This window comes from Lycium ferocissimum, chromosome 10 (assembly GCF_029784015.1).
Source record: "Lycium ferocissimum isolate CSIRO_LF1 chromosome 10, AGI_CSIRO_Lferr_CH_V1, whole genome shotgun sequence".
Taxonomy (NCBI): Eukaryota; Viridiplantae; Streptophyta; class Magnoliopsida; order Solanales; family Solanaceae; genus Lycium; species Lycium ferocissimum.
Window position 1 is genome coordinate 21,886,723 of NC_081351.1, and position 27,393 is coordinate 21,914,115.

General features: G+C 31.9%; 2 protein-coding genes across 4 annotated transcripts; one reads left to right on the plus strand and one right to left on the minus strand.

Annotated features, from left to right (window-relative positions):
• LOC132032816 (protein LEAD-SENSITIVE 1) lies at positions 1-3,755 on the plus strand. Its single transcript, XM_059422570.1, has 3 exons — positions 1-144; positions 328-401; positions 2,896-3,755. The coding sequence occupies exons 1-3, from the start codon at positions 125-127 to the stop codon at positions 3,576-3,578; spliced, it is 777 nt and encodes a 258-aa protein (XP_059278553.1). The 5' UTR covers positions 1-124; the 3' UTR covers positions 3,579-3,755.
• A 1,040-nt stretch (positions 3,756-4,795) lies between these two features.
• Positions 4,796-11,764, minus strand: LOC132032813 (serine/threonine-protein kinase rio2). 3 transcript variants are annotated; one of them, XM_059422565.1, is made up of 13 exons: positions 11,690-11,764; positions 9,880-10,024; positions 9,746-9,792; positions 9,580-9,650; positions 9,355-9,468; positions 9,099-9,274; positions 8,933-9,021; positions 7,953-8,070; positions 7,654-7,727; positions 7,458-7,505; positions 7,085-7,253; positions 6,035-6,151; positions 4,796-5,453 (listed from the first exon to the last, which is right to left on the minus strand). In XM_059422565.1, exons 2-13 carry the CDS (start codon positions 9,961-9,963, stop codon positions 5,172-5,174), a joined length of 1,389 nt encoding a protein of 462 aa, XP_059278548.1. In that variant the 5' UTR covers positions 9,964-10,024; positions 11,690-11,764; the 3' UTR covers positions 4,796-5,171. The 3 variants fall into 3 exon arrangements, with proteins under 3 accessions (XP_059278548.1, XP_059278547.1, XP_059278549.1); XM_059422564.1 differs by lacking the exon at positions 11,690-11,764 and adding an exon at positions 10,690-11,649; XM_059422566.1 differs by lacking the exon at positions 11,690-11,764 and having other exon boundaries at positions 4,796-5,435; positions 9,880-11,643.
• Between the last annotated feature and the right edge of the window lie 15,629 nt (positions 11,765-27,393).

Genomic DNA, 27,393 nt, shown 5'->3' on the forward strand with positions numbered 1-27,393 from the left:
TTTTGTGTCTATCCTCTCTATATACATTTTTCCAAATTAATTCTAATCAATTTTTACTCACATTTCTTAGCATAAAAATCTTCATCATATTCTTCTGCTTATCCAAAAAAACAAAAAGTAAAAAATGGGGCTGCTTTCTAATAGGTAATCTAAATTTATTGCATTTTTTCCTATTTTTTTTGGTGGGTTCTTGAAATGTTTTCTGATTTACCTTTTTTATTATTATTATTATTATTATTATTATTATTATTATTATTATTATTATTATTATTATTATTATTATTCTTATCAAGAACATTTTTGTTTGATTGTTTTGGGTTTGGACAGAATTGATAGGAGCAGCCTTAAACCTGGAGATCATATTTATTCTTGGCGTGCTGCTTATATTTATGCTCATCATGGTAAAACAATCTATTACTTTACTATCTTTTTTATGGTAAAATAATGTTGATTTGCTTAAATGGTCCTTTTTTTGGTTAAATTGTATTTTTTGATCTTATATCTAAGGTTGATGTTAAAAAAAAAAAAAAAAAAAAAAAAATTGTTCTCTGGTTATATTTATGCTCATCATGGTAAACAATTTATTACTTTACTATCTTTTTTATGGTAAAATAATGTTAATTTGCTTAAATGGTCCTTCTTTTTTTGGTTGAATTGTCTGTTTTGATCTGATATCCAAGGTTGATGTTTAAAGAGATGTTGATTTTATCTTAAATAATGTTGATTTGCTTAAATGATCCTTCTTTTTTGGTCAAAGTTGTCTGCTTTAATCTTTTATCTAATGTTGATGTTCAGAAAAATGTTGGTTTTATATTAAATAATGTTGATTTGCTTAAATGATCCTTTTTTTGGTTAAATTGTCTGCTTTAATCTTAATATCTAATGTTGATGTTAAAAAAAAAAATTGATCTTTTTGTGATGGGAGATGTTGTAGTCCTATTGATTTGCTATTTTAGTTTTTACAGTTAATGGAAATGAAATAATATCTGGGGTTGTTCTAGATTCATTGATAGAAGTTAAATTTCGGGAGGATTCTATTTTCTTTTTTAACTGTGGCTATGAGTGTTAGGATTTAACTACCGTGCTGCTGTTTCTACATTTACCACTATAACCAGCTAAAATCGGTAAAACTTTGGTCAAATAAAAAAATTAGGAACCTGTGTTTCCCACATTTCCAAGCATTGGTGGACAGAGTTGTCCGGTATCTGTGCTGGTGGGGTAACAAGTACCTTGTGGAATTAGTTGAGGTGCAAGCAAGATTGCCCGGACACGTTGTGTTGTAAAAACAATGAAAATTAGGAACAAGATGCATTATCTGAGTGACCCAACTCTTTGATCGAGTAATTCTCAGGGGTTACTTTTTTATGGACTGTGTGCTTAGGCCTTAGTGATAGACCATAGGGTGCTTTATGAAGTTGAGAAGGGGGAGACAGGTAGTTTATAGAGCAAAGGTGCAGTATGGACCCTTTCGGAAGCATTTCCTCATGGAGGGGATTGGGGCACATTTTCCGATGCAAAACTTCCAAGGATCTGTAATTCTGTATTCATCCATCCAAAAGCAGAATGGTTGTTTCTACTTGGCTTTATTGTTAAGATTGGAGTTGGAAAGTTGAATTGGTTACTGGAGTACTAGAAGTGGAATAAGTTCTCTAGGAATTCTTTAGAACAAATGGGAGGTTTACCAAGAGTTATAGCAAATTTTATTGCGATATGATATTGAACATTGCTTTGTTACAGATCAAAAAGGGAAGGTTGACATTCAATTTAGAGGATTGGGATAGTGGAAATAAGGATTTTAAAGCTGTAAAATATTGGGGAGAGATAGGCAGTAGGCATAGCGGGAGCTTAGTGCACCGGGCTGTCCTTTTTTCTTAGATAGGCTGTAGGCAGTAGTCTTTTCTTTTACTGAATTTAATATTTCCCATGGCAAAGTTTGGTTTCTGGGGATGTAGGCGCATATTCTTGGGCTCCTTAGTTAACTAATCTCAAATATGATCCTATATAAAGTAAAGTACTCATGGGAGATGGGGCTGGGATTTTAAAGTTAATCAAACTGTTATTACCGAGAAGTGAATGTAGTCATATTATTTTCTACATTGAACTCTTCTTTAATGAATAGGTTTGATCTCTCTTTGCTAAACTACTGTAACATGGCTGTTTAAGTTTATTGCCACAAACTTTCTCTCAAAAGCAATTGAGGACAGCATTTCCTGCAAATGCTCTTCGTGTTGTTTACACACACTGCGCTTCTTTGGTTGTCATGTTTCCCCTTGTCCCTTTCGCACGCTAGACAGCAGTGTGGGTTAACATTTTGTATCTACTTAAGTTGACAAATGTGTCCAAGATCTTCCTTGACCTAGGCTTTAGACTTTGCTTCCTTGGTAAAGCCATTCCATTAGTTGGGGTGCTTACTAACTCAAGTAGGCCGCACCTTGGGTCTATTTCTTACAATTGCATTTGATGAAGACATGTACAATTATACAGGTCAGGGCAACAGTGTGAGTGATGGGTAATGTACTGTACCGTTCTTCCCTTGTCTCTTCCTCATGCGCTATATTTTTATGAGATTGTGTTACATGGACTATTGAGTCACTAATTTGGTATTGTAATGCGACCTTGTTACATTCTGGATATTGTTCTTGTTCCAAAGTTTAAAGCCCTGGGCACTGCCAATGTGAAAATAACATGCCAAAGTGTCTGCAGAAGATTAAAGTGCATAGATGATGCTATCCAAGCGTCTACGCTTTGGCATGTTATTTTGATTTTGTTTATGCTTTCTTTTTTGACTTTGTACTTTCTTGATTACCCTTGATCTTAAGCTTGTATATAAGTGGCAGATAAACTGTGGAATACAAAGATTATTTTCTTATCATATTAGATATGTGTAAATAACAGGTATCTATGTTGGTGATAATAAAGTCATTCACTTCACAAGACATGGTCAAGAAGTAGGAACTGGGACTATTTTGGATCATATCCTGGTAAGCTCAATTCCAAATCGGTCTCCTATTCCTTGTACCGTTTGCACCTCACCATCAGATGGTCACGGAGTAGTCTCGTCATGCTTAGACTGCTTTCTTGCTGGAGGTATCCTCTATCGCTTTGAATATGCTGTAGCCCCCGCTATCTTCCTCGCAAAAGCACGTGGAGGAACGTGCACTCTTGCAGTCTCGGATCCAGATGACTTAGTGGTCCATCGAGCAAATTACCTTCTTACTAACGGCTTTGGATTGTACAATGTGTTCAAGAACAACTGTGAGGACTTCGCCATCTATTGTAAGACCGGACTGCTCGTGATAGATTCTGGTCCAATGGGACAAAGTGGACAAGCAGTGTCCTATATCGGCGGGCCACTTGCAGCTGTGATGTCAACACCACTACGTCTTGTTACCACTAATGTATACGGGATGGCAGCGACAGCTGTCGGGGTCTATTGTGCTAGTCGCTATGCAGCTGATATTGGCATGCGGAGGGATGTGGTGAAGGTGTCTGTGGAAGATCTAACGACGAGGCTAACAACTGGCTCGTTACAGGTTGTTGAACCGAGCCTCCCAGCTTTGCCAGCTACTGTTAGCTAGTCGTATTGTTTCTTGATATATGTAATAATAATGTGTTTAGGATCGGAAAGTGAACGTTCTTTTTTATCTGTTGGAGCCTCTTGGTTTATGTCTAAGGCTCTGCAAGTGTACTTTATTGCGTGCTGTTTTGCCTCAAAAAAAATAATGTAATGTGACTATTGTGATTGTGATGTTCAATTCCTGCTTTCCTCTTATTAAAGTAGGATATGTTCCTTTTCAATTAATTTTTTTTTTTTAAATATCAGATGTTCCCGAAGGGACCAGATTTTGCCATTTAACTTTATGTGGTCGTACCTGCAAGATGTAACTGAATATATATTCCAGTCAGATAATCAAGATACTGGAGAAGGGAATACAAATGCCTTATCAATAATGTATTTTTTTGGTTATTTTTTCTTTCCCGTAAGTACTTCTTAGTTATGTGAGAATCTATGTATTATTCTTATGGATTAAGAATGTGAGTACTAAATACCCCCGTTGAAATAGAAGGACAGGAATGACCTTGCTCTTCAGATTTATTCCTTCATTTCCTTGAAAATCCAATACTACATTTAATTTCTGCACCATATATATCCACATTACTAATCTCTATATTGTAATCTAAGTTAAACTTGGGTTCGAATCAATCTACCCTGTGTTTGGGTTTGGGATGATGGAAAATTGTGTTTAGAAATACATTTCTGAAAGGTTTTCGCTGTTGGGTTGGTGTTAGAAAAAAATTCTGAAACAACATTTACTAGAAAGATCATGAAAGCAAATAGAAGTGCTTTAACGAATTTTTGAGTACTAAAGATTGATAATAATGTCCCCATTTTTTTGATTTTTCGCATATTCAAACCTCAAATCATGTTTTGTAGTTGATATTATTCCTTAAGGAGAAGATTGATAATAATGCAACAGCAACAACGTACCCAGTGAAATCCCACAAGATTGATATAATGCAATTGGAATAAATATACACGTTGAGAAAGAACCTTCAAAAAACACTAGCTATTCCCCTTACCAGATTTTACCACCTCTAAACATTTTCATCTTCAGGTCCAACTCATTACAATGAAAAATATAAGAGCTTCTGCATGCTTTTAAAAATTCAGTAGGCAATAGACTGAAGAAAATAGAAGTAGAAAAACTAAAATAATTAAATGTATATTACTCGCACAAAATTCTAGTAGTAAAACATGAGCAAATCACAAATAAGATTTATAACAAAACTGAAGAAAAAGAAAAGATCCCCTTCAGCATTTAAATAGCATAAGTATGACCAACAATAGAATATCCAAGTAGTTCTTCACACCTACATAACTGTTTCTGATTTATAATCTTTAGTAAATAACAAGTACACTAACAATCTTTAAGCCTTGATGTTCTGCCGAACATGCTACCAAAATTTTAAATATACAAGACAGACATTTCGGACAACGCATATCATATTCCAAGTCAAAACTGTATTATTCAGCGCCTTAGTGATAGCTCCCCTCTATAATATTCCCTTCAATACCTTAGCGCCAAAGAAATTCCGTCAATTGGCCTTCAACAGACACTGAATAGTGGCCATATTCTTTACCAGTGTGCGACTCATCCATTTCCTGTACTTCACCAGCCACTTAATTGCTTCTGGACTTTTGAATTCTGCGAGGATTTTCCACCTTTGTCCTTGTATGTATTCCTAGAGGCAAAGTTCCTCTTTCCCCGATGAGCAGCTTTAATAGCCTTCCTCCTCTCCTTGCTCAGGCTCTTCTCTAGTTCAGCATCATCTTCAGACTCGGATTCCTCTCCCTTGTCCTCATGGTCATCCTCCTTATCCCCAACTTGATCATTATCGTCATGCTCATCCACAACTTGATGTTTATCGTCCTCCTGCAAGAGTAAAGATTGCTAGTAAATGACACAAAGCTAAGACTGATCGAAACAATTTTTCAGCAGAAGTTCACAGACAGTAAATCGTATGACTTCTACAGCAGACAATCACAATGGTTTAGGAACGGTTTCTAGAAAGACTTGTACTTACTAGATTATGTCTCATAAGCTTTAAAAGCAATATAAAAATAGAATAAGAATTTTTCTCGCAATGGCTTGACTCTCTGCTTTTGCTGTACACTAAAGCTTTTTTAGCAAGTCAACAAAAATTCCATTAACACATTAAGTGTTAAAAGTATTTACAAAGATGCTCAACTGCAGTTATCACTTTTTATTTTGATTTACACAAGCTGTGAGATTATCTTTATGTTCCATATTTCTAGTTAAACTCAAAATAGTTTTCATGCTCCAATTTTGGTTTTATCGCACATTATAACGTTCAAGTAACAAAGAACAGTATAGAGAATTAGGTTCCAAATCCCCTTGTCAAGCAAAATAACCAGAAAGATTTCAAGATATGACTTTAATCTGAGATCACTACAGCCTACAAGTCTTTGTCTCTTCTCTCTTTCCTTCTTGGTGGAGAAAAGGGGACCTACCTTCTCCAAGTGCAAGGACTCGAGCTGCTTGACATTTGTGTTGTTTATGTTTTCTTCATCTTCTTCGTCTTCTTCTTCATCAGAATCTGAATTCTCTTCAAGTTCCCCCTCAATCAACTGCAAACAAAGTAAAGAATAACTATGAAATCAAGAACAACAGGCGATTGAAATTCAAAAATGGCTCCCAAAGCTGCAATGAGTTTTGATTTTCTTGAGAAGGTATACATATAAAAAAGAATCGATGGTGCTATGTTTGAGTCTTCACAGCATTGCAGCACATCCAACAGAATCATTCTCACTGTTTTTCGGAAGGAAAAAAGTCAAAAGCCAGAAACTTCATGCCTTTCAATAAGCTTTACCTCCTTCAAAGATAAGTGACCCAGCCCCAATGATTTTGGTTAAAAGAAGTTAAGCGGCCGCATGGGGAAGTAGAATCAGAATTCCCCATGCCTGAATAAAATAAAAGGAAAAGAAATACTTATCGCCGAGAAAGCAAATTATACATCCCAACAAAATCAAGCTGCCAGCTTAAAAGACACAATAATTCTTTTCTCATTCTCTTTTATTGCCTGTCTATTTCCTTCACGAGACATCAGCGCTATCAGTCAATATAATCAAATCTTTTTATGAAGTCACACTATAATTACAATTTTGCTGATGCTCAATTTTTTCACCCCATTCTCAGATCCTTATCCTATAGATCACCACTCACTACAATATACCTTTAACATCTTCTAGGCTTGTCATAACTAAGACGGACCATAATTTGCATTCATCACTCCACTTCGTATGAAACCAGAATTAACAACTCATAATCCGACTAAGGCAGCTATCAGCAACAAATAGCATCACGTTTGTCACACAGTTGCAATATTTAAAGTTAAGTTTTCAGAACAATGCGACAGACAGCTTCATTGGGGTCCCAAAAAGTCATTCAATTTAAACATTGTTTCACTTAATGGAATTAAGAAGTAAGCTATATCCAGGAACTTTCTTCTTTTTCTAGTAAGGTTCACAAATTTTAGTTGAAATTGAACCATTAGATTGTACCTTTTCAAGCTCATGTTGATCTTTTTTTGTAAAACCGCTGGCAGCAAGTTCTTTGTCCAAGAAACCGATATTTTTATTTATTTCAGAAAACTGGGGCCGACCAACTTCATCTATCTCAACGTCCGGACCATCACAATCATTTTCATTTTCTTCAAATGACATATTGTACCTAAAGATAGGTAAGAGAGATAAACTATGAGTTCACATTTCAAAGAGCATCCCAAACTCATATGTAGCAAAAACCAAAATAATTATCAGGAATTCATAAGATGAGTCACAGAAGTAAATCATAAAGTGGAAGAAGGATTCACAGTAGTTTCTTGGTCAAACAGATGAACTTCTCCAAACAAACAGAAATGAGTAATTCACTAACCGCTTTGCAAAGAACTTATAGATGCACTCCACATCACGATCAAAATACCTGGAATATAGAAACTTGTATCAGGGACAGCAATTTTGCTAAGAGCGCAATCCATAGCAACAATGCTCCAACCGAGGGGGGGAAACAAAAAAGAAAAACAGAATTTCGAAAGACTGTTTAAACGGAATAAAGGGGGAAACTATCTTACATTTGGGCATTAGGATGAGAGACTGACACCATTTGTGGGAAATCAATAATGGTGACCTTTTCATCATCATCAATCTGTAATCCAATTAGTCACATAAGGAGAATCAGAAAACTGATTAACATGTCTAATATAAGCCTATACAATGAGATTCAGAGCAATTGAAAAGGGCAAAGAAATGAAAAATGAAATCAACATATTCTAGTTGTACACTGAGCAAACCAAGCTCACAAGGAACAATCAATTATAGCAGTAAAGTAGAATGATAGCTTCACATAAATCAAAGAAGGATTATAAAATACCATTATGTTAAATTCATTAAAGTCACAGTGAATAAGCCCATGTTCGGCGAAACGTGTAACAGCACCAATGATTGTTTCAAAAACCACATCTGGGTTTTGCAGCTCCTTAACCTGCACACTATTATGACAATTGTTTTAAGTTTTACAGTCACCATTTCTAGGAAGAAACCAATAATACAGCAATAATGTGCACACAGCCAAGGATCAAAATTATGTTTTTTCTAAAGTTTAAGTTCCCAGATAACAATTGTTTTTACAGGTTAACATTATTCTCATAATAACATTATTCTCATAATGCTATTAACGAGAGTATTCAAGTATTCCATGTATCTTACAAGGAGCTGTTGATATAAGAACAAAATAGATTAGCAAGATTAGACGGTTTATGCAGGAGCGAGAATCCCTAAATAGCATTTGGGAAGAAAAGTTAAAACTAACAGCTTAGTTAAGCCTTCCAAAGATCAGTATAACCACATAACTTGATCATGCAAAGGTATATGAAGCTAACATACTTAAAGAAAAGAACAAAAACAGAACATGGTATAGAAGTTCTATGAAGTAAGCTATGGAGAATTCTATTACTACTGTACAAAACCTCAAATACCACAAAGACTATAGTTTTTTCAAGTTATAATGGTGATTGGAAATAAGTAATTCGTCTTGCATCCTTATGACTAATATTGCACAGCCAGGCATAGACTAAAAATATTGCATATATACAGGTAGGTAAATAACACTGGGTAGATGAAACTAGTTTTACAGATAGTCTAAACTTCTTAAACAAAGTCAAAGCAAAACTTATCCAAAATCGTTATTATATCTCTCATCATACATGCATCCTTGGAAGGAAGAGGACCTAGTAAAGGGAAAGTGGATTTTATGCCCACAGTTATAGCTTAAGAAAAAAATTAGTGGCCTTCATATGAAAATTAGTGGCCTTCATATGAAAATTAAGTTCAGCATACATAAAAGGAACTTACAGTGGGTAGCCTGGGACAAGTGACATAATCACACAATGTCGATTGCAGTCCACAGCTTGAGGAACAGGGAATCCATGTTCTTCTAGTGCCTGTTCACACAAGTGTTATATATCACACAAATCTTCAAATTCAAAGACGATAAGGCGAATTAGAGAACTGCAATTACCTTCATAAAAGCAAACTCTTTCAAGGCAGCAAGTCGCGATAAGTACAGCCAATTGTAGCTACTGCGATGCCTCAAGTAATCACGCTTTGCTTTGACTGCCCTAAAAGAAACCCTACCGAGCCTGTGCAACTTCATCGCAAGAACTGTGCCATCTTCCTTTATAACCTCAAAAATATCTATAAAAAATGGAAATTTAAGAACATGGAAGTGCAAATTATAAAGTAACAAAAGCAATAGTTAAACACAAGAATATTACCAGACTCTTTTCCAACACCAAGTTGACGACCCACTCCATTAAATACCCCACGATTAACCAAAGTTTTTATCGCAAGGAAATCATAACCAAGATAGGTAAGTCGAAAACCATCATCTACACAGCAATTTTAAGAAACAAAATTCAGAACAAACGGCAGCTCCAAAACCACAAAACAGGACTAACAACTAGTTTTAAGGAAAAAACAAAAATTATCAAAACACTCACATTTAGAAGAGTCATGATGCACTAATTTGTGCTTTAGCAAATTCTTCAACACTTTATATGTGCCTCCATGTCTAGAAACAATGAAATGTAATTAAAATAAAATCACAGTAAAGTTAACATAACAACACAACAGCTAATGTATTTCAATTCAGAAAAAGGGACTAACTTGAGGCGAGCAATACGGTCAATAAGCTCACAAGGTACAATTTCATGCTGGAAAAGAAAAAACAAGAACCGTCATAAATTGAAAAGAAAAAAAAAATAAAGTGAAAAAGTTGAAAGGGTGGAGGGTTTACGGACATTGCGCATGCCCATCTCAACGGCAGTGAGGACCCTGAAATCCTCTTTGGAAAGGTATCTCAAAACGTTAACATCCAACTTCATCTTTGCCTCTGGTGTTGCTGTTAATGGTTTCTAATAGCTTTATGCAAAACCCACCAAGATTCTGTAATTTAGACGAAATATTGAAGTGTGAGGATTATAATCAGCACTAAGAACTATTATATGCATACAGCAATAGAGAAGCTAGTAATAGGGGAAACAGAAAGAAGAAAAGAGAGACAGATACACAGCGTCACAGCATACAGCAGCTAGCCTTGGAACATCAAAAAATAAACTCTAAACTATTTACTTATTTATTTGGAGAAAAATAATTGCGTAAAAGAGGGGAAATTTCATGCAAGTTGTCTACTGTGTGACCACTAGTTAAGGATTCAAGCTATAGAATTTGAACTGACCTTCTATTCAGAAAAATGTACAGGAGAGAATGTGTACAGTATTAATTCAATGCTAGTTGTAGAGATGCTTTTCGCACTAAACAAATGATCATTACTGGTTTCTTACGAATGCATATCGTAATTTGAACGATATATTGGAAGTGTATAATCAGAACTAAGAATCTACATATAACAATATAAGCTAGTTTTACGGCAAACAGATAGAAGAGAAAGAGAGACTAATACACAACCTACAGCTGCCAGCCTTGAACACCAAAACATAAACCCTAAACTATTTATGCATTTGCTTGGACAGAAAAAATTGGGGAAAAAGCGAAACTTTATGCAAGTTGTCTGCAGTGAGACCACTAGTTATTCAACAACAACAACATACCTAATGTAATCCAACAAGTGGGGTCTGTGGAGGGTTGGTTGTACGCATGCCTTACCCCTACCTAGTTATTCAAGCAATAGAATTCAAAATGCACATGAGAATGCATACAATATAAATTCAATGGTAATTGTAGATATTCTTTATTGCGCTAATCAAATTGTTGTGGGAAATTTTCAAAAATATACATCCCAACATAAAATATTATGCCGCGTAGCCCATTATACCACATTATACCTAGGGGAAAAGCATTATACATAATATATCAATCTTGTATAAAAGGTGTTTATACCCAAATATGGGCTAAACCGGGTAACAGACTCAAAATATGGGCTCAACCGGGAAACAAACTCAAAATATGGGCTACGTGGTATAAATATTTTCTCGCAGTATACATAGAGCATAATTTTACCAACAAAGGGCTAAACAGGGTAACAACAAATATGGGCAAAACCGGGTAACAAACTCGAAATATGGGCTACGTGGCGTAACTAATTTCTCGCAGTATACTTGGAGCATAATTTTCCCAACAAAGGGCTAAACAGGGTAGCAACAAATATGGGCTAAACCAGGTAACAAACTCAAAATATGGACTATGTGGCGTAAATATTTTCTCCCAAGTAGACATAGAGATTGTGATTGCTGGTTTTCTTACAAATTCTCATTTCTCAACCTAAAGAAATTACTGTGTAAGTTCATAAATTTTACAAAACAAAAACAAACAAAAAAAATGCTCCTATTCTATGCACTTAAGACTTACAAAGCTAAACAGAATCAAAGATTTAATAATTTGTAGCTACTTTACAAAAATTTGAACTTTAATAACCTAGCAATGCCAATAGTATATTTTTTTATTTTACAAAAGAAAAACAATTACTGACCCCAAAACAGAATACTTATAATTGGATTTTCTAATGAATACATTAACCAAACTAAATCATTGTATAACAGAAGAAATTTCATAAATTTACACAATAATAATAATAATAATAAAACGAGATACTTGTAAAAACAGAATATTAACACTTGCACTTCTATAGCATGATAGAATCAAATATTAATTGTTAATGAAAGAAAAAAAAAATTGTGGCTACTTATGAAAAATTGATACCTCAAAAAGTTTGATGATTTTCGAAAGTTTGAAGAGTGAAAAAACCTAGCAGGGGTTTATGACTAAGGGGCCGTTTGGTGAGAAAGTGACAAAAATGGGGTCTAATGTTTGAGGGTAGGTTTAAAATAGTTCCTTTAAGTATGCCTTTGAACAGTTTTGATCTTTTAAGTTTGCCAAAAGCTTAACACTTTTAGGGCTCGTTTGGTAGAGGATAAATAATCCCAGAATTAAATTTGATATGAGTTTATCTTATGTTTGGTTGGAATAAAATCATGGTATAACTAATCCCAAGTGGAATAGTTATCTCGGGATTAGTTATTCCATCCTCCCACAGGGATAAAAATAACACTACAATCCCGGGATAACTTGTTTCCAAACGACCCCTTAGTCTGTGTTAAAAATTTTTACCAAACTTTGTCCCGTGGAGCCGGGATTTTCACTGAGTGAGTTCAAAATATGAAGAAGTAAACACGCGAAGAAGTTAAAGGTGAGGTCAACATCTAATATATATACATAAAAATTAATTGTAACCATGTATAAAAGTGAAATTTTTCGCTGACCGCCTTAGAACTACCTGGCTTCGCCTTGCTTGAGAGGGGCTATGAAAAAAAAATGGAGAAAACTCGCCTTTAGAGGTACAATTTTTATAATTTCTAGAGTCTGGTGCAACTTTTTGAGGTGTAATTTATGATTATTATTTTTTTATCTCTCGTTTGGTTGGAATAAAATCGTGGTATAAGTAATTCCAAGTGGAATAGTTATATCGGGATTAGTTATTCCGCCCTCCCACAGGGATTAAATAATACTACAATCCCGGAATAACTTATTTCCCAACCAAACGACCCCTTAGTCTGTGTTAAAAATATTTACCAAACTTTGTCCCGTTAGATTTGAGGGCAGGGTGGAGCCAGGACTTTCGCTGATGGAGTTCAAAATATGAAAAGTAAACACATGAAGAAGCTAAGGGTGGGGTCAACATCTAATATATATACATAAAACATAATTGCAACCATGTATAAAAGTGTAATTTTTCGCCACCCCTTAGCTCTACCTTGCTCCGCCATTGCTTGAGAGGGGTATAAAAAAATGGCGAAAACTCGCCTTTAGAAGTACAATTTTTATAATTTTTAGAGGCTGGTGTAACTTTTTGAGGTGTAATTTATGATTATTTTTTTTATATATATCTTTTTAGTGTCTAGCACAGTTTTTATTTTTATTTTTATTTTTTTAATTGCATAGTTTAGGGTTTGATAGGACTTTTTTGACTTTTATGATTAAATTTATATTTGGTTGAATGTATTAGCTAAAATCTTTCGTATAGAAGGTGGGATAGGTTATTCAAGTTATAGTCCTTCGTATTTAAGATTACAATCGTGGAACATCCCCGTTTTAAAATTCCCGATTGGAATGTTAAAAAATGGCAATGAAACGAAAAGCATAATATTTCAGTTTAATTTATTTTCCTTCAATTTATTTTCCAGCTATAACCAAATAATGTCCATCCCTAAGCTTAAGAAAGGAAAATTTGGCCGAAAGGGAAACTTTCGTGCTATTATTTAAATTTTGTTCTCGATTTAAATATTTATACAGAACTAGCCTATTTAAGTCTAATGAAATAAATTTGAACTAAAATAGCCAACACTGGATTTGCACAAAAAATTCGAATCAACTAAAGTTAATTATTTCATATGAAGTTGTTTCAATGGGGTTACGAATATCGTCAAAGAATTTAGTGCTTGCATTTCAATTTGGTTTGTTCTAGTTTCAAAAATTTCTTCTTGGTTTTGGATTCAGTTTTCATTTGGGCAATTCGCAGAATTGTCCTTCTTTTGGAGTGGTCTTTAAATTTTGTCCCTCAAATTGTTGGTCTTTAAATTTTGTCCTTCGCCTAAAATCCATGAGTTTCGGGTTCGAAGCCACCGCTCGGCATAAAAAAAATTCGCAAGCGTGAATTTGCTTTGCCCCCTCACAGACTCTTTAGTTATGATTAACTAAAAGTCGGTTGAAGTACTGCGTTCTATGGCATATATATTTTTTTTTTTACTTTTCAAGGCAAACTTTTAGTTATGCCTTAAGAAAAAGTTCCGTCTTATAGGGCATACTTTTAGTGATGCCTTAACTAAAAGTGTGCCCCATCCGACATAACTTTAGTTTTTTCTTAAGGAGTGTATGTCGGATCCGGCATACACGTCCCCCAACCTTGCCTTGTGATTTTTTTATTTTATTTTATACCTGAGCGGGAGTTCGAACCCAGAACATCAGGTATTCGTCCACCTTTTCAAGCGAAGGACAAAACTTAAAAATCACAAATATGAAGGCCAAAATTTAAAGACCACAAATATGACGGCCAAAATTTAAAGACCACCCTAAAAGAAGGACAATCCGCGCAAAAAAATGTCTAGATTACCAAATCAAAACTTAGTAGGCGTTTGGACATGCGATTTCATCTCATGAGATGAAATCAGCGTTTGGACATGCGATTTCATCTCATGAGATCAAATCCCAAATCATCCAAAAAGGCATGATTTGGGGTTTGAAATAATGATTTCAAAAAATATAAATGTAAAATTTGACCCATACGTTTATATTTTGTAAAAAAAAGACCCATAAGTTAGTAAATATATTTACCAATCATGTTTACCAACCATTTGTAGTAAATATTAATCTGCAAGTTGCTAAAATATATTTACCAATCATGTTTACCATGTGGGAGGATTATATTAAAGAGTAGTTACATTACTATTCATGTTAAATTTTCCTTTTGATTTAACTAAAGTTTGATCAATTGATGTTGTATTTTTTAAAAAGGCCTTCTAGTAGCGTATTAATTTATTATGAACTATGATTTACTCATTTGGTAAGATTGTATAAGAATTGTGAAAATTTTGATGATTTTTACAACTTGTGGGGTTTTTATGTTTATAAAAAAAACTGTAACTTAAAAAATCCAAATTGCATGTCCAAATATGATTTCATCTCATGAGATGAAATCATATCCAAACGGCTCCTTAAACTAATTTGGGCCTTATCAGATTAGGTCTCCCTGAGAAAAATTGGACTAGATTACATTCCAACTACCTCATACTATTCCTACATATTGGTTTAGAAGAATTAACCTAACTAAATATCTACCAATCGAAACTAAAAATAATTAGCAGATGTATAATATATGTGTAATTCATCAATTATTTCTGTAAAATTGTATACTATCAGTGTATAATTTATGTATATTAGCTAGGAAAAGTAAACAGTAAATTTAGCAGGCTATTTGTGTAAAGATCATTATCGTTTAGGGGAAATGACCTAATAATACTACTTAAGACTCTATATTACAAAACTTAAGGATATTTTTCCTTATTTACAAAATATAACGGATCTGGAAAAAAATAAAAGCCCACCCTTCCCTTCCTTTTTTCCCCATTCTCTGTTTCATCCAAAACAGAGCCACCCCACCCTTCCTTTCCCTTTCTTCCCATTTTCTGTTTCCTCCAAAAAATTCACCGCCCACCCTTCTCTTTCCCTTCTCCTCTTCTCTGACGTCTTCTTTGGCGAGTTCAGGCCACGCAAAGTGGCAGATCTAAACAAACATGATTTGGAGAAGCGCAGATCTAGAAAAAATACTGAGAGAAGGAAGCCATTCTTCAAAATTAGCAACAATATACAAAATCATATATAGGTAACGCAGATCCAGGAATTCAGAGTTTAGGTTCGGTTTGTTCAGATCACATTTGTTCAGGCTAAACATCGCAAAAATAATTAAACTACTTGAAAATTCAACTATCAGATCAGGAAAATTCACGAATATGAAACTTTCTGTTAATCTCAAATTCGATTATCGCACTATGCGGATTCAAAATGAAGAAAAATTAGCGGACTGATTGTGGATCTGATGAGATTTGGTTTCTCTTCAATTTTCGAAGTGAGATTCAAATTGCATTAAAGTTGTATGATAATTATACGAAATTTATTTTTTAAGTTTTATATTTTGTTGTAGTTGTATTAAATTTGTAGCAGTATTGTATGAAAGTTGTATAAAATGATGTAGTAATTGTATTAAATTTCATTCGAATTTTGAAGCGACATTCGAAATTTGCATTAAATTTGTATGAAAGTTGTATACGATGTTGTTGTGGTCATATTAAATTTCCAAAAACCTAACATGAACTTTTTACAAATTTTATACAATTATATACATATTTCATACCGTTTCTATACAGTTTTCATATATGAAAAACATGAGAATTCAAGCCTTGAGCGAGATATACATATTTCATACAGTTTTCATACACAAAAATTGAGCGAAATTTTTAAGCCTTGAACGAGATATGCATATTTCATATAGTTTTCATACGCAAAATTTTGAGAGAAAATTTTAAGTTTTGAGTGAGATATACACATTTCATACACAAATTTTCATACATGTTTTGTAAGAAATCTATTGGTATATTTTGTAAACTGAAAAATATCGTTATATTTTGTAAATATACTCTATGCTTATGTATATATAGGTTATTCTCCCGTTTGTTTATGCATATGAGTTAAAACGTGTCTTCTTTATAATTAGTCTTTATGATAAACTCTAGAGCTCTTCTTAATAACATAACCACTTACTTCTTTTCATTTTTTTTTTATGGGGCTACGTATTTTTGTAAGTAATTGATTCTTTTATGTTTCATATGGGGTAACAGGTTAAATAATGTTTTCATGTTAGATCTACTAGCAACGAAAGTCGTTGAGCTATTTTATTTGGTGGCATATCAATATTACAACATCATTTGCAACTATTAATTAGCAGTGGACTAGCAGTCTATATTTTGCGCATGCGACGGGCCCAACACTTTAGATTATCAAGTATGTGTGTATATAGTTGTCTTTGAATGGTGATAATATATATATATATATATATATATATATATATATATATATATATATATATATATATATATATATATATATATATCATGATTAATATTTTAGTTTAAAAATATCTAAAACTTTATTATATTAATGCTACGAATACAAAATGCAAATTTATTAATATAACTTGTTTAAAAAGAAACTATTTTCTCTTTGAGATAAAACAATAGCAATATTTAAGTATTAGATACTTTTAATTTTAATTCGATTAAATTAAAAGTGTAAAATACTTATTATTTTTTATCAAATTTTGATTTGGATAATTCTAATTTACATTATTAAATTAATTTTACATGTTTAAAACAAAACAAAGTAGAAATTGATTTTCTATTTAAACGAAGAAATACTATTTTTTTTAATTTTTGGTAAATATTCTCGGCTTAGTTCATTTACTTGTCATGTTGTTTTTGCATGGTTTTTTTAAGAAAACGTCGATTAGAATTATAATTTGACTAATTTACGTTATTCATTATTTGATTTCCATTTTTTTTTAATCTCTTTTCACATTTATTGGAGTAAGAATAAAAATAAAAAGTAATTAAATTTTATCTTATTTTAAAATATAAATATTTTAAGTATATTTATTTTAGTAAACATAACAAATAAATGACATGGCGGAATCTTTAATATGATTTTCATATAAAAAAAGAAAGAAAATTGTATGGTTTGTAACAAGAAAAGCAATTTCATTTGAATAATGATACGCACGTTTCGAATCCATCATTAGATCAATGAGATACTGTGAAAATTACATGAATATTGTTTGATTTTTTAATATGGGGTGCATTTTTTTTTTTTTTGACATTATTAATTTGCACTATTTTTATGCGCACACATATATATATATATATATATATATAATATGTTCAAAACACGATTAATATAACATTGTAGTTTGTACTCCATATCTAACACTTTATTATATTAGTGTTTACGATTTAATACAAAGTGTGACTTTTTTTTGACATTATTTTTTTTTAATATATCTTTGGTTAATGTCATATATATACATATAATATGTTCAAAACACGATTAATATAACATTTCCTTTTGTTTTAAAACTTTAAACTGTGTTTGCTACGAATAAAAAGTCTGCACTTCTTTTTTTTTTTTTTTTTTTAATATTATATATTTTTTTTTTAATCATCTTTTTGAGATACTTTGAAAATTACATGAATATTGTTTGATTTTTTAATGGTGCACTTTTTTTTGGACATTATTAATTTGCACTATTTTTTTAATATTAGTTGTTGTTTAATATATATGGGGCCCACAATTTTTTAAATTAAATAGTGCATTTTTTTTGACATTATTAATTTGCACTTTTTTTGACATTATTAATTTTGCGCGCGCGCACACACACACACACACACACACATATATATATATATATATATATATATATATTGAGATACTATGTTTAAAAATGATTAATATAATATTATAGTTTGTGCTCCGTATTTAAAATTTTATTATATTAGTGTTTCTATATGAATACTCGCGTGACAATAAATCCATCATTATTGACTTAATGAGATACTTTAAAATTACATGAATATTGTTTAATTTTTTAATACTTTAATGCACTTTTTTTTTTTACATTATTAATTTGCACTATTTTTTAATATTAGTTGTTGTTTAATATATATGGGGCCCACAATTTTTTTTATTAAATTGGAATGGATATATATATATATATTAGAATTATGGGGCCCACAATTTTTTTAAATATTAGTTGTTGTTTTTAATAATATCTATGGGTGATAATTTTTGTTGGGATATTAAATTGGAAACGGACGATATTTCTACTATTATATATATTAGAATTATGGGGCTCACAATTTTTTTTTTATATTAGTTGCTGTTTTTAATATATATGGGTGGGACCCATTTTTTTTTATTAAATTGGAAACGGACGACGAGAAAGTGAGCCCCAACCGGCTCTTCTTATATATATTATTACTAGCGGTCTATCTCTTACGTCTTTGTGCCCAACACGGCTAGATTATATGCGTATCTATGTGTATATAGTTGTCTTTGAATAATGATATATATATATATATATATATATATATATATATATATATATATATAGTTCAAAGCACGATTAATATTTGTATCCGTATCTAAAACTTTATTATATTAATGGTTTACGAATACAAAATAAAGCAAATTTATTAATATTTTTTAAAAGAGAAGACTTGTTTAAAAAGAAACTATTTTCTCTCTTTGAGATAACAATAAGAATATTTAAGCTCTGATACTTTTAATTTTAATTCGATTAATTTAAAAGTGTAAAATATTTATTATTTTTTATCAAATTTTGATTTGGATAATTCTAATTTAAATTATTAAATTAAATGTTTAAAACAAAATAAAGTAGAAATTGATTTTCTATTTAAACGAAGAAATACTATTTTTTAATTTTTGGTAAATACGTTTTAGCTCATTTTTACTTGTCATGTTGTCTTTTGCATGGTTTTTTAAGAAAACGTCGATTATAATTATAATTTGACTAATTTACCTTATTCATTATTTAATTTCCATTTGATATATATTTTCCTACGACATTAATCTCTTTTCACATTTATTGGAGTAAGAATAAAAATAAAAAAAAAGTAATTAAATTCTATCTTATTTTAAAATATAAATATTTTAAGTATATTTATTTTTAAACATAACAAATAAATGACATGCGGAATTCCCAACAAGTTAATATAAAAAAGAAAGAAAATTGTATGGTTTACACCTACTTTGAAGACTTTAAACTAAATTTATTGTGTCATTAAAATGAGATACTTTGGAAATTAAGAATATTGTTTGATTTTTTAATATGGGGTGCATTTTTTTTGGACATTATTAATTTGCACTATTTTTATGCATATATATATATATATATATATATATATATATATATATATATATATATATATATATATGTGTGTGTGTGTGTTCAAAAAGATTAATATAACATTGTAATTTCTTACTTTATATAATGTTTAAATACAAAGTCTGTGACTTTTTTTTGACATTATTTTTTTTTTAATATGGGGCTTTTTTTTATAAGATTTCAGATATTTTTTTTTATCGTGAGTTTGGAGATGGATTCACTTTTTTTTTTTTTTTTATATATATCATCGTCTTTTATGGGGTCCACCCTTTATGGGGTGCACTTTTTTTTTTTTTGATTAGACTATTTTTATACATATAATATATATACATATGTTCAAAACACGATTAATATAATAGGAACATCCGTATCTAAAACTTTATTAAATTAGTGTTTGTTACGAAATGATCTTTTTTTTTAATATTATATTTTTTTAATATTATTTTTTTTTTTTTAATATTCTTGATTTTATTAATATGGGATCCACTTTATTTTTTCTCATGAGTTTGGAGATGGTGAGTTCATCTTTTTTTTTTTAGTTGCTCGGTGTTATTTAGTATGGGGCCCACTCCCTTTTTTTTTAAGGGACGACGCAAAAAGTGCCCAAAACCCTTTCTATATATATAGTAGTAATTTTGTCAATATAGGATCTCAAAACACTTTCTTTAAAATTTTATTATATTAGTGTTTCCACTCGTGTTTAATATGGGGCCCACATTTTTTTTAACGTTGTTTGTTTTTTAAATACGGGATTCACTTTTTTTTCAATAGGATTGATTTTGTTAATATGGGGTCACTTTTTTTTCGAATTTGGATGTAAAAATGTTGTTTAATATGGGGCCCACAATTTTTTTTTAAGTTTAATAATTACAATTTTTTTTTTACAATTTTTTTTTTTTTAGGCTTGATTAATATGGAGCCCAAAAAAATTTTTTGATGTTGTTTAATATTACAATTTTTTTTATGATTTTTTTTTTTTAGGCTTGATTAATATGGAGCCCAAAAATTTTTTTTTTTTTTTATGGGGGGACCCAATGCTTCTAATATAGTAGAAATTTACATTATTAATTTGCACTATTTTTTTAATATTAGTTATTGTTTAATATATATGGAGCCCCCCAATTTTTTTAAATATATATGGACCCATTATTTTTTTTTTAATATTAGTTATTATTTTTTTACTATTAAAAAGCGGGGCCCACAATTTATTATTTGTTGTTTCTACTATTAAGAAGAGGGGCCCACCGGACGACGAAAGTGAGCCTCAACTGCCTCTTCTTAATAGTAGAAATATATATCTTTGGTGTCAAATTATGGCCAATTTTTCCTTTGTTTTATAAAGTAAACTGTGGCCGCTATTGTCATAGGACACGTGTATGGTGCTTTGACGATGATTTAAAATATGAAAAGTTGAAATATGTCTATGATTGAAATAAGTGATTTGAGCCAGATTTAAGATATTTATTGAGTAAAAATGACTTGCGTCTATTCACGCTTTAAGAGCCCATTTGGATTGCCTAATAAAGTTGATCAAATCAGCTTATAAGTCATTCTTAATTTATTTAGGTGTTTGATGAAATAGGAAATAACTTAAATTAAGTAGTGTTTAAAATGGTCGAAGTTTCAACCCAACTTATCCAAAAATTTATTTTTCTTGTGCAACAACTTTCTCTTTATCACTTGTGTAATTTCAATACTACCCTCCTTACTAAAAACTCTTTAAACACTTTTATTCAAATTTCATTTATAAAAAAAACTTTTACTGCTTAAAAAAATTAAGCACTTCCTTTAAAAACATTTTTTTTTAAGCTCTAAGTCAGTCCCTAAGATATGTTCCTATTCCCAACAAGTTAATATGACAAATACAGGAAAGACTTTAAACTAAATTTATTGTGTAAAAAAATCTGCAAAAGAAAATGGGTAAAATATCCATTTTATTACTAGTAAAATATTTTATGGTTATATGTCGTTAAGTCTCTTATATATAATGTAAATGTAAATATAATTAGCTTAAAGTCAGATATAACATCATTGTTCATCGTCTTTTAGTTACTTGATGAATATACTTATGTTGAGATAAGGAACATCCGTCCAACCAATTAAAAGAATGATCATATTAATTAAATTTCACTACTCGTTTGCAAGTGAATCATCTAAATTTGTCTGTTAAAATTTGATTTGAGTCATGCAATAAAACGTCAAATACGAGTAGCTCTTTCTTTATTTTTTGGTTTTCCACTCAATATCTGGTCCGCATTTTGAGGCTTGATTTGTTATATCCCGCGTTTTGTGTAATCGGATAATTTGCATGAAGTTAAAGCAAGGCCATATTTTATTTTGTTTGTGAGTTGCTTATGAAAAAATTAGAAGTAAAAATAATGAGGAAGGTCAAGGGCGTAAAGGGAAATTTGCAATATGACTCGTGGGAATATGGAGGAGGACGAGGGGCAAATTTGGAAGTTGGAAAAAAATATTTCATAAAATTACAAGAACTAGCCAAAGATACAAAGTGGGCTTGAATTTTTTTTAAGAAAAATTGAGGCCCAACCGGCCATAAGACATGGGCTAGGCCCATGACTAATTAATGTGTGGTATTAAATAAGATGACTAAGTCATCTTTACCACAAAAAAAATCTCTAGAATTTTCAAGAAAGCAAGAACAAGAGAGAGAGAGAGAAACTCCTAGGCCATTCGGCCAAGAGAGAATTCCCAAGAAAAATTTGCAAAAAAATTCTTCAAAAATCTTTTCCTACCAAGTAAAGGGTGCTTAATGGGTGGAGAGGGTTCATTGTGAGCAAGAAAGGCACAAGTTCATGCAAGTAGGAGTTCTTAACCAAGTGAAGAGTTGAGAAAAGGTAAGGTTTAATCCTCTTTTATATGTTATGGGTGTTTATGCATGTCGTAGAATACAAAAATAAATGAAATTCATGAAGGACATGAACATGGGGCATGGCCGAACATGTGTAGTATGTAGGAATCATGTTTTAATTGTTTTATCGAGTGTTTGGTTGTTATTATCAGGAAGCTATGTTGATAATGAAAGTTGAATGAATTTGGAGAGGTTGTGGTGTGTTGTTTGAAAGTTGGCCGTGTAGTGTGTGGTGTGTATGTGGCCGTGTATACTTGATGTATAGTCATGTATATTGGTGAGTTGTGAAAGAATAATGAGCGAGTTGTAATTAACATCTTAGTCGTTGTGAAGTAGATGTTATATCGCAAATAAAGACTTGATAAGTTTGGTAAAGTATTGGCAATTGGAAGATTGTGCCTATTGAAAAATAATGTTCTTGCATGGATAGCATGTAATGATATTAGTATGATGTTGATGGAATATATATTATAAGGTTGCTATTGTGTTCATTGAAGTCGGGAGGTTATGAAGAAAGTAGTAAATTGAGATCATGCATTTTGAATGGATTATGTAAATTCTAGTGAGATTGTTGAATCATGTTAATAGTTTGGTAGGGTTTGAATTCCGGATTGTGAGTGAAATTCGCTATATTGAATGTTGAGGATGGTATATTTACGTAAGTGTTTCCCTAAGATTCTAACTCTAAGAATCCTAATAAAAGTTTTTAAAACATGACCAATTTGCACGTATTTTGATGAGATTGCGACGTGAATTTGGAATAGCTAAAGGAGCGAGAAAGAGGTATGTAAGGTTTCCTTCCTTTCTTGGCATGTCTTAGACGTATAGGCCCGATTTCGCGCCCTCGGGACTTTCCTAACTAAATCCGCGATTGAAAATAGTTACTATTCATTTAAGATTGAACTAAAAAAAAAAAAATATATATGCCGATTACCCTAAGACCTTCCCGAGTAACGTCATGACACGTAACACGTAGATAATATACTTTGCTATAAAAATGAAAGTACGGGAATATTTAGATTAAGCTATATATAGGAACGACTATTCTAAAGAATCTAGTACAAGGAATTATGCCTATGGGAGGTGTGCACCCGACATACGTACGAGTATAATATATAAAACTACTACCATAAGTTTATGTGATATATATATATATATATATATGTATATAAGTACGCGTATGACAAAGAATCGAGCGCTATACGCCGATATATATATACGATACGAGCGTACGTATATGATGAAAGAGCGTGGCGCCATAGACGCCGATATTTATACATGAAATTTTCATATACTTACGGGAAAATGGAAATAAGGCGAGGCGTTATATACGCATATCCACCGATCGATTGGCATTGTATGACTTGATATCGTCCCGTGAGGCGGATGCCCGACGCGGGACGTGTACATATTTATGGTCAAAATGACGCTCGCAATATTATATATTCTATTTTTATGTATATATGTATATATATAGGAGCGAGAAAAGAAGGACATTCGCCTAAGGGCACTGTTACGACCGTGACTATTGCTGTAATTCTTTTTATGTCATTTACATGATTTATTTTCACATATTACTATTCTCAAAAATAATACCGTTTGCATTATTTTTCACTCTTAGCTCGCTTGTTCGAGCCTCACTTCCGTGGTACTCTTTTTTGTGTATATGTTTTCGGGCAACTCGGCCCTTGCGTGTATAAGTGTACTATGTCTAGAGGCTCATATACTTGCATAATACTGACATGCTTTCAATCAAAGTCTATGTTTATAATAATGTTATTTTAGTTCATTCTTTTTTTTGTCTATCCTCATATGAATTCACATGAAAGAATACTATTCATGAAATTGGTCACAATAAATCACATTTTTTTTAATATGTTTTTCTTAGTTATGGAAATCAGTTCATCTTGGCAAAGGGATTGAATAAACACGAAATTCTCACACTTGTGTGGATGAGAATTTCTAATATTTCAATAATGTTATTTAACATTGTCAGAGAATGATTGAATTTTTGTAGAAATAATAATATAGTTAGTAGAACTATATATACAAAGAAAATGGTGTATCCAATGAGATCATAGTATATAGTTGCCGGTCTAAAATACCATTTGGAAGGGCCTGTACTTTCTATATGACCCTTTTTTTAGCGGAGACAATGGCTTATATTTTTGCCTTTTTATGTAAAATATTCCCAGCGTGTTTCAATCTTTCCACAATTCTGCTCCTGAAGTATTTGACCAAACCCACTGATGTCTCTAGGCATCATCTCTAAGTAAACATTATTAAAAATAGCTATTTTTGTAACTCTTATTTGGTCCTCCGCCCGACGGCAAGATACTTATGACTTATGGGACACACGTAGGCATAACTAAAAGAAACTTTTATTAATGGGAAAAGTGTTAAAAGTAAAAATCATAAAATATATTCCTCAAGGCCAGAATTGCGAAGATAACTTGCCGAGGATAAACGAATTCAAACTCGCTCGCGATTTTTTAAAAAAAAAAAAATTAGACCGAGCGAAAGGTTTCGAACCCAAAATCCATAAATTTTAGGCGAAGGACAAAACTTAAAGACCAGCAATTTGAGGGACAAAATTTAAAGACCACATCAAAAGAAGGACAATTCTACGAATTACCCTTCATATGTTACTATATTTTTCACTTCTCAAAAATAATACCGTTTGCATTATTTTTCACTCTTGGTCGCTTCAAATCGTTTCAAACTTGCATAATACACATGTTACAAATATTTTAGCTTCTTTTTTTTGTCTATCCTTATATGAATTCACACGTACTTTAAGGTCAATTAAATCACAGTTTTAATATGTTATGGAAGATTTCATCTTGGCAAACACTCCATTAGTATTGCATATTTTTAACATTGTAAGTATCAACTTTAGAATTTGGCACTTGGTACAAGGAATCCATTTCAAGACAGAAGGTACTTTTCTAGATTTAGCAGACAATGGCTTTTGCCTTTTTATATAAAATATTCCCACAATCTTTCCACAATTCTACTCCAAGTATTTGACCAGACCTACTGTGTCTCTAGGCATCATCTCCTAAAGCTAAACATTATTAAAAATAGCTATTTGTAATTCTTATTTGGTCCTTAAAATGTATGACTAAACGTATCTAACCTTTTATTAATTGAAATGTGTGATTTTTAATCCCTTTTTATAGGAATTATGTTATGTTTTGACTATTTTTAGACGTAGTTCAAATACCGAGTAACAATACAAGCTTGACATGTCACATGAGTAATTAAGTGGTAGAATGATTAATAATTCTGAAGAATTATGATTATTCACAATAAAAGAGATCGTAAGTGCACATTTCAAGTAATGAATGTTAAATGTGCTTAGTCGAATGTCCCCGAAAATGTGGAATTTTTTGACGTGTCCGAATTAGTCAAGCCCCAAAATGGGGAAGCAGATCCGCAATGCAGGTAAGAATGACCTCCCACACAATGGCTAGACACTCACTTGAAAATTACAATTGTTATCCTTGGAAATTATTCCCTTATTCAATAAGCAAAGTTGTCTGCAAATAGTATTTGTAAAACCACAGTTTAAGTGCAAATTTAGTCAACATCGATGCACAACTACATCACAAAGAGCTGGTGGAGTCACCATCAAGAATTGTGGTGGAATAAATAAGATTCCTTTATTTTTAATTAAAGTTCTCGATTTCGAACTTTAGAAATAAAATTTTAAGACAGGGAAGCATTTCTTCTTTAAAAAGTCTTTACACGACCCTAATCTAAATTAATCAGGGCTCTAAAACATATGCCGACCATCGAATGGGATAAGTCAAAAAAAGTTAGAAGAGACCCAAGATTGTGACTTTTTGGTTGATATTTTGTTCAGGAAACCTATGCAAAGTGACAAGGGCTAGCACCAAACATGTGGACCAAATGCGGTGACTCATGCATCATAATATGAAAATCTACACTCCCATTGATTATGGTAATACTAAAAGTATAGTTTTAATTCCATGAACAAACCTATGCAAAGTGACAAGGGCTAGCACCAAACATGTGGACCAAATGCAGTGACTCATGCATCAATAATAAGAAAATCTACACTCCCATTGATTATGGTAATACTAAAAGTATAGTTTTAATTCCATGTCAATCAAGAAATCTCATCTGTTGGTTAGTTTAAAGACCAGTTTTTGATACTTGAAAATGACATCCTTCTGGTATTCTTTCCTTCTGTTCAACTAGATTTTGACACTGCCAACTGTTTCTGGTTGGAATTTTATGCTTTTTTTGAATGGTAGTTTCAAGCTTAATTTAGTGACACTGCTTTCATCAAAGGGTATAAAAAAATTTACACAATAAAATATGATTGTAGTTTGTAGGTAAGTGTTTACATTATTATGGGTTAGTAACCTGAACAAGATAATGAGTGATCTCTTAAAACTAGTGAAATTACAAGGAGAAACACAGTCTTGCTTGAAGCCATGTCTTTTTAAGTGCCAAAGATCAAGTTAAAGGACAGACTAACTTTAAATTTCAGTCTTTAAATTAAAATGTGAACAAAATCAGATAATATAATAAGTTTGACAGATAATGTTATGTTGCTCGGACCTCAAAAAAATTGCCGTACCCGTGTCGCATACTCAAAAAAGGCATTAGCTTTTGAAGGATCTGACACACACCTGATATTTTTGACAAGTGTGAGCAACATATATTATACTTTTTCTCAAAGCAACAGTCATGAGGGAAAACTAAAGTGTTGACTTCTCAATGTCTTGCCATATTTAAGCTGACAGAAGAAGCCACATGGTCAGCTTCTTCAAATCGAACGACAAATTCTACTACAGTACAGGCTATTTCAACATCAGTATTTTTCTCAACCCAAAACTTCTGAAGCAGCAAACTAAAAGTGTGCTAATCTACAAACGACGAAAAATA

Coding starts and splice junctions, on each gene's coding strand:
- LOC132032816 (XM_059422570.1), top strand. CDS start 125: ATGGGGCTGCTTTCTAATAG. Junction 145..327: donor ATGGGGCTGCTTTCTAATAG/GTAATCTAAATT, acceptor GGGTTTGGACAG/AATTGATAGGAGCAGCCTTA. Junction 402..2,895: donor TTATATTTATGCTCATCATG/GTAAAACAATCT, acceptor TGTAAATAACAG/GTATCTATGTTGGTGATAAT.
- LOC132032813 (XM_059422565.1), bottom strand. CDS start 9,963: ATGAAGTTGGATGTTAACGTTTTGAGATACCTTTCCAAAGAGGATTTC. Junction 9,651..9,745: donor GACCGTATTGCTCGCCTCAA/GTTAGTCCCTTT, acceptor CATTGTTTCTAG/ACATGGAGGCACATATAAAG. Junction 9,275..9,354: donor TGGTGTTGGAAAAGAGTCTG/GTAATATTCTTG, acceptor CATTTTTTATAG/ATATTTTTGAGGTTATAAAG.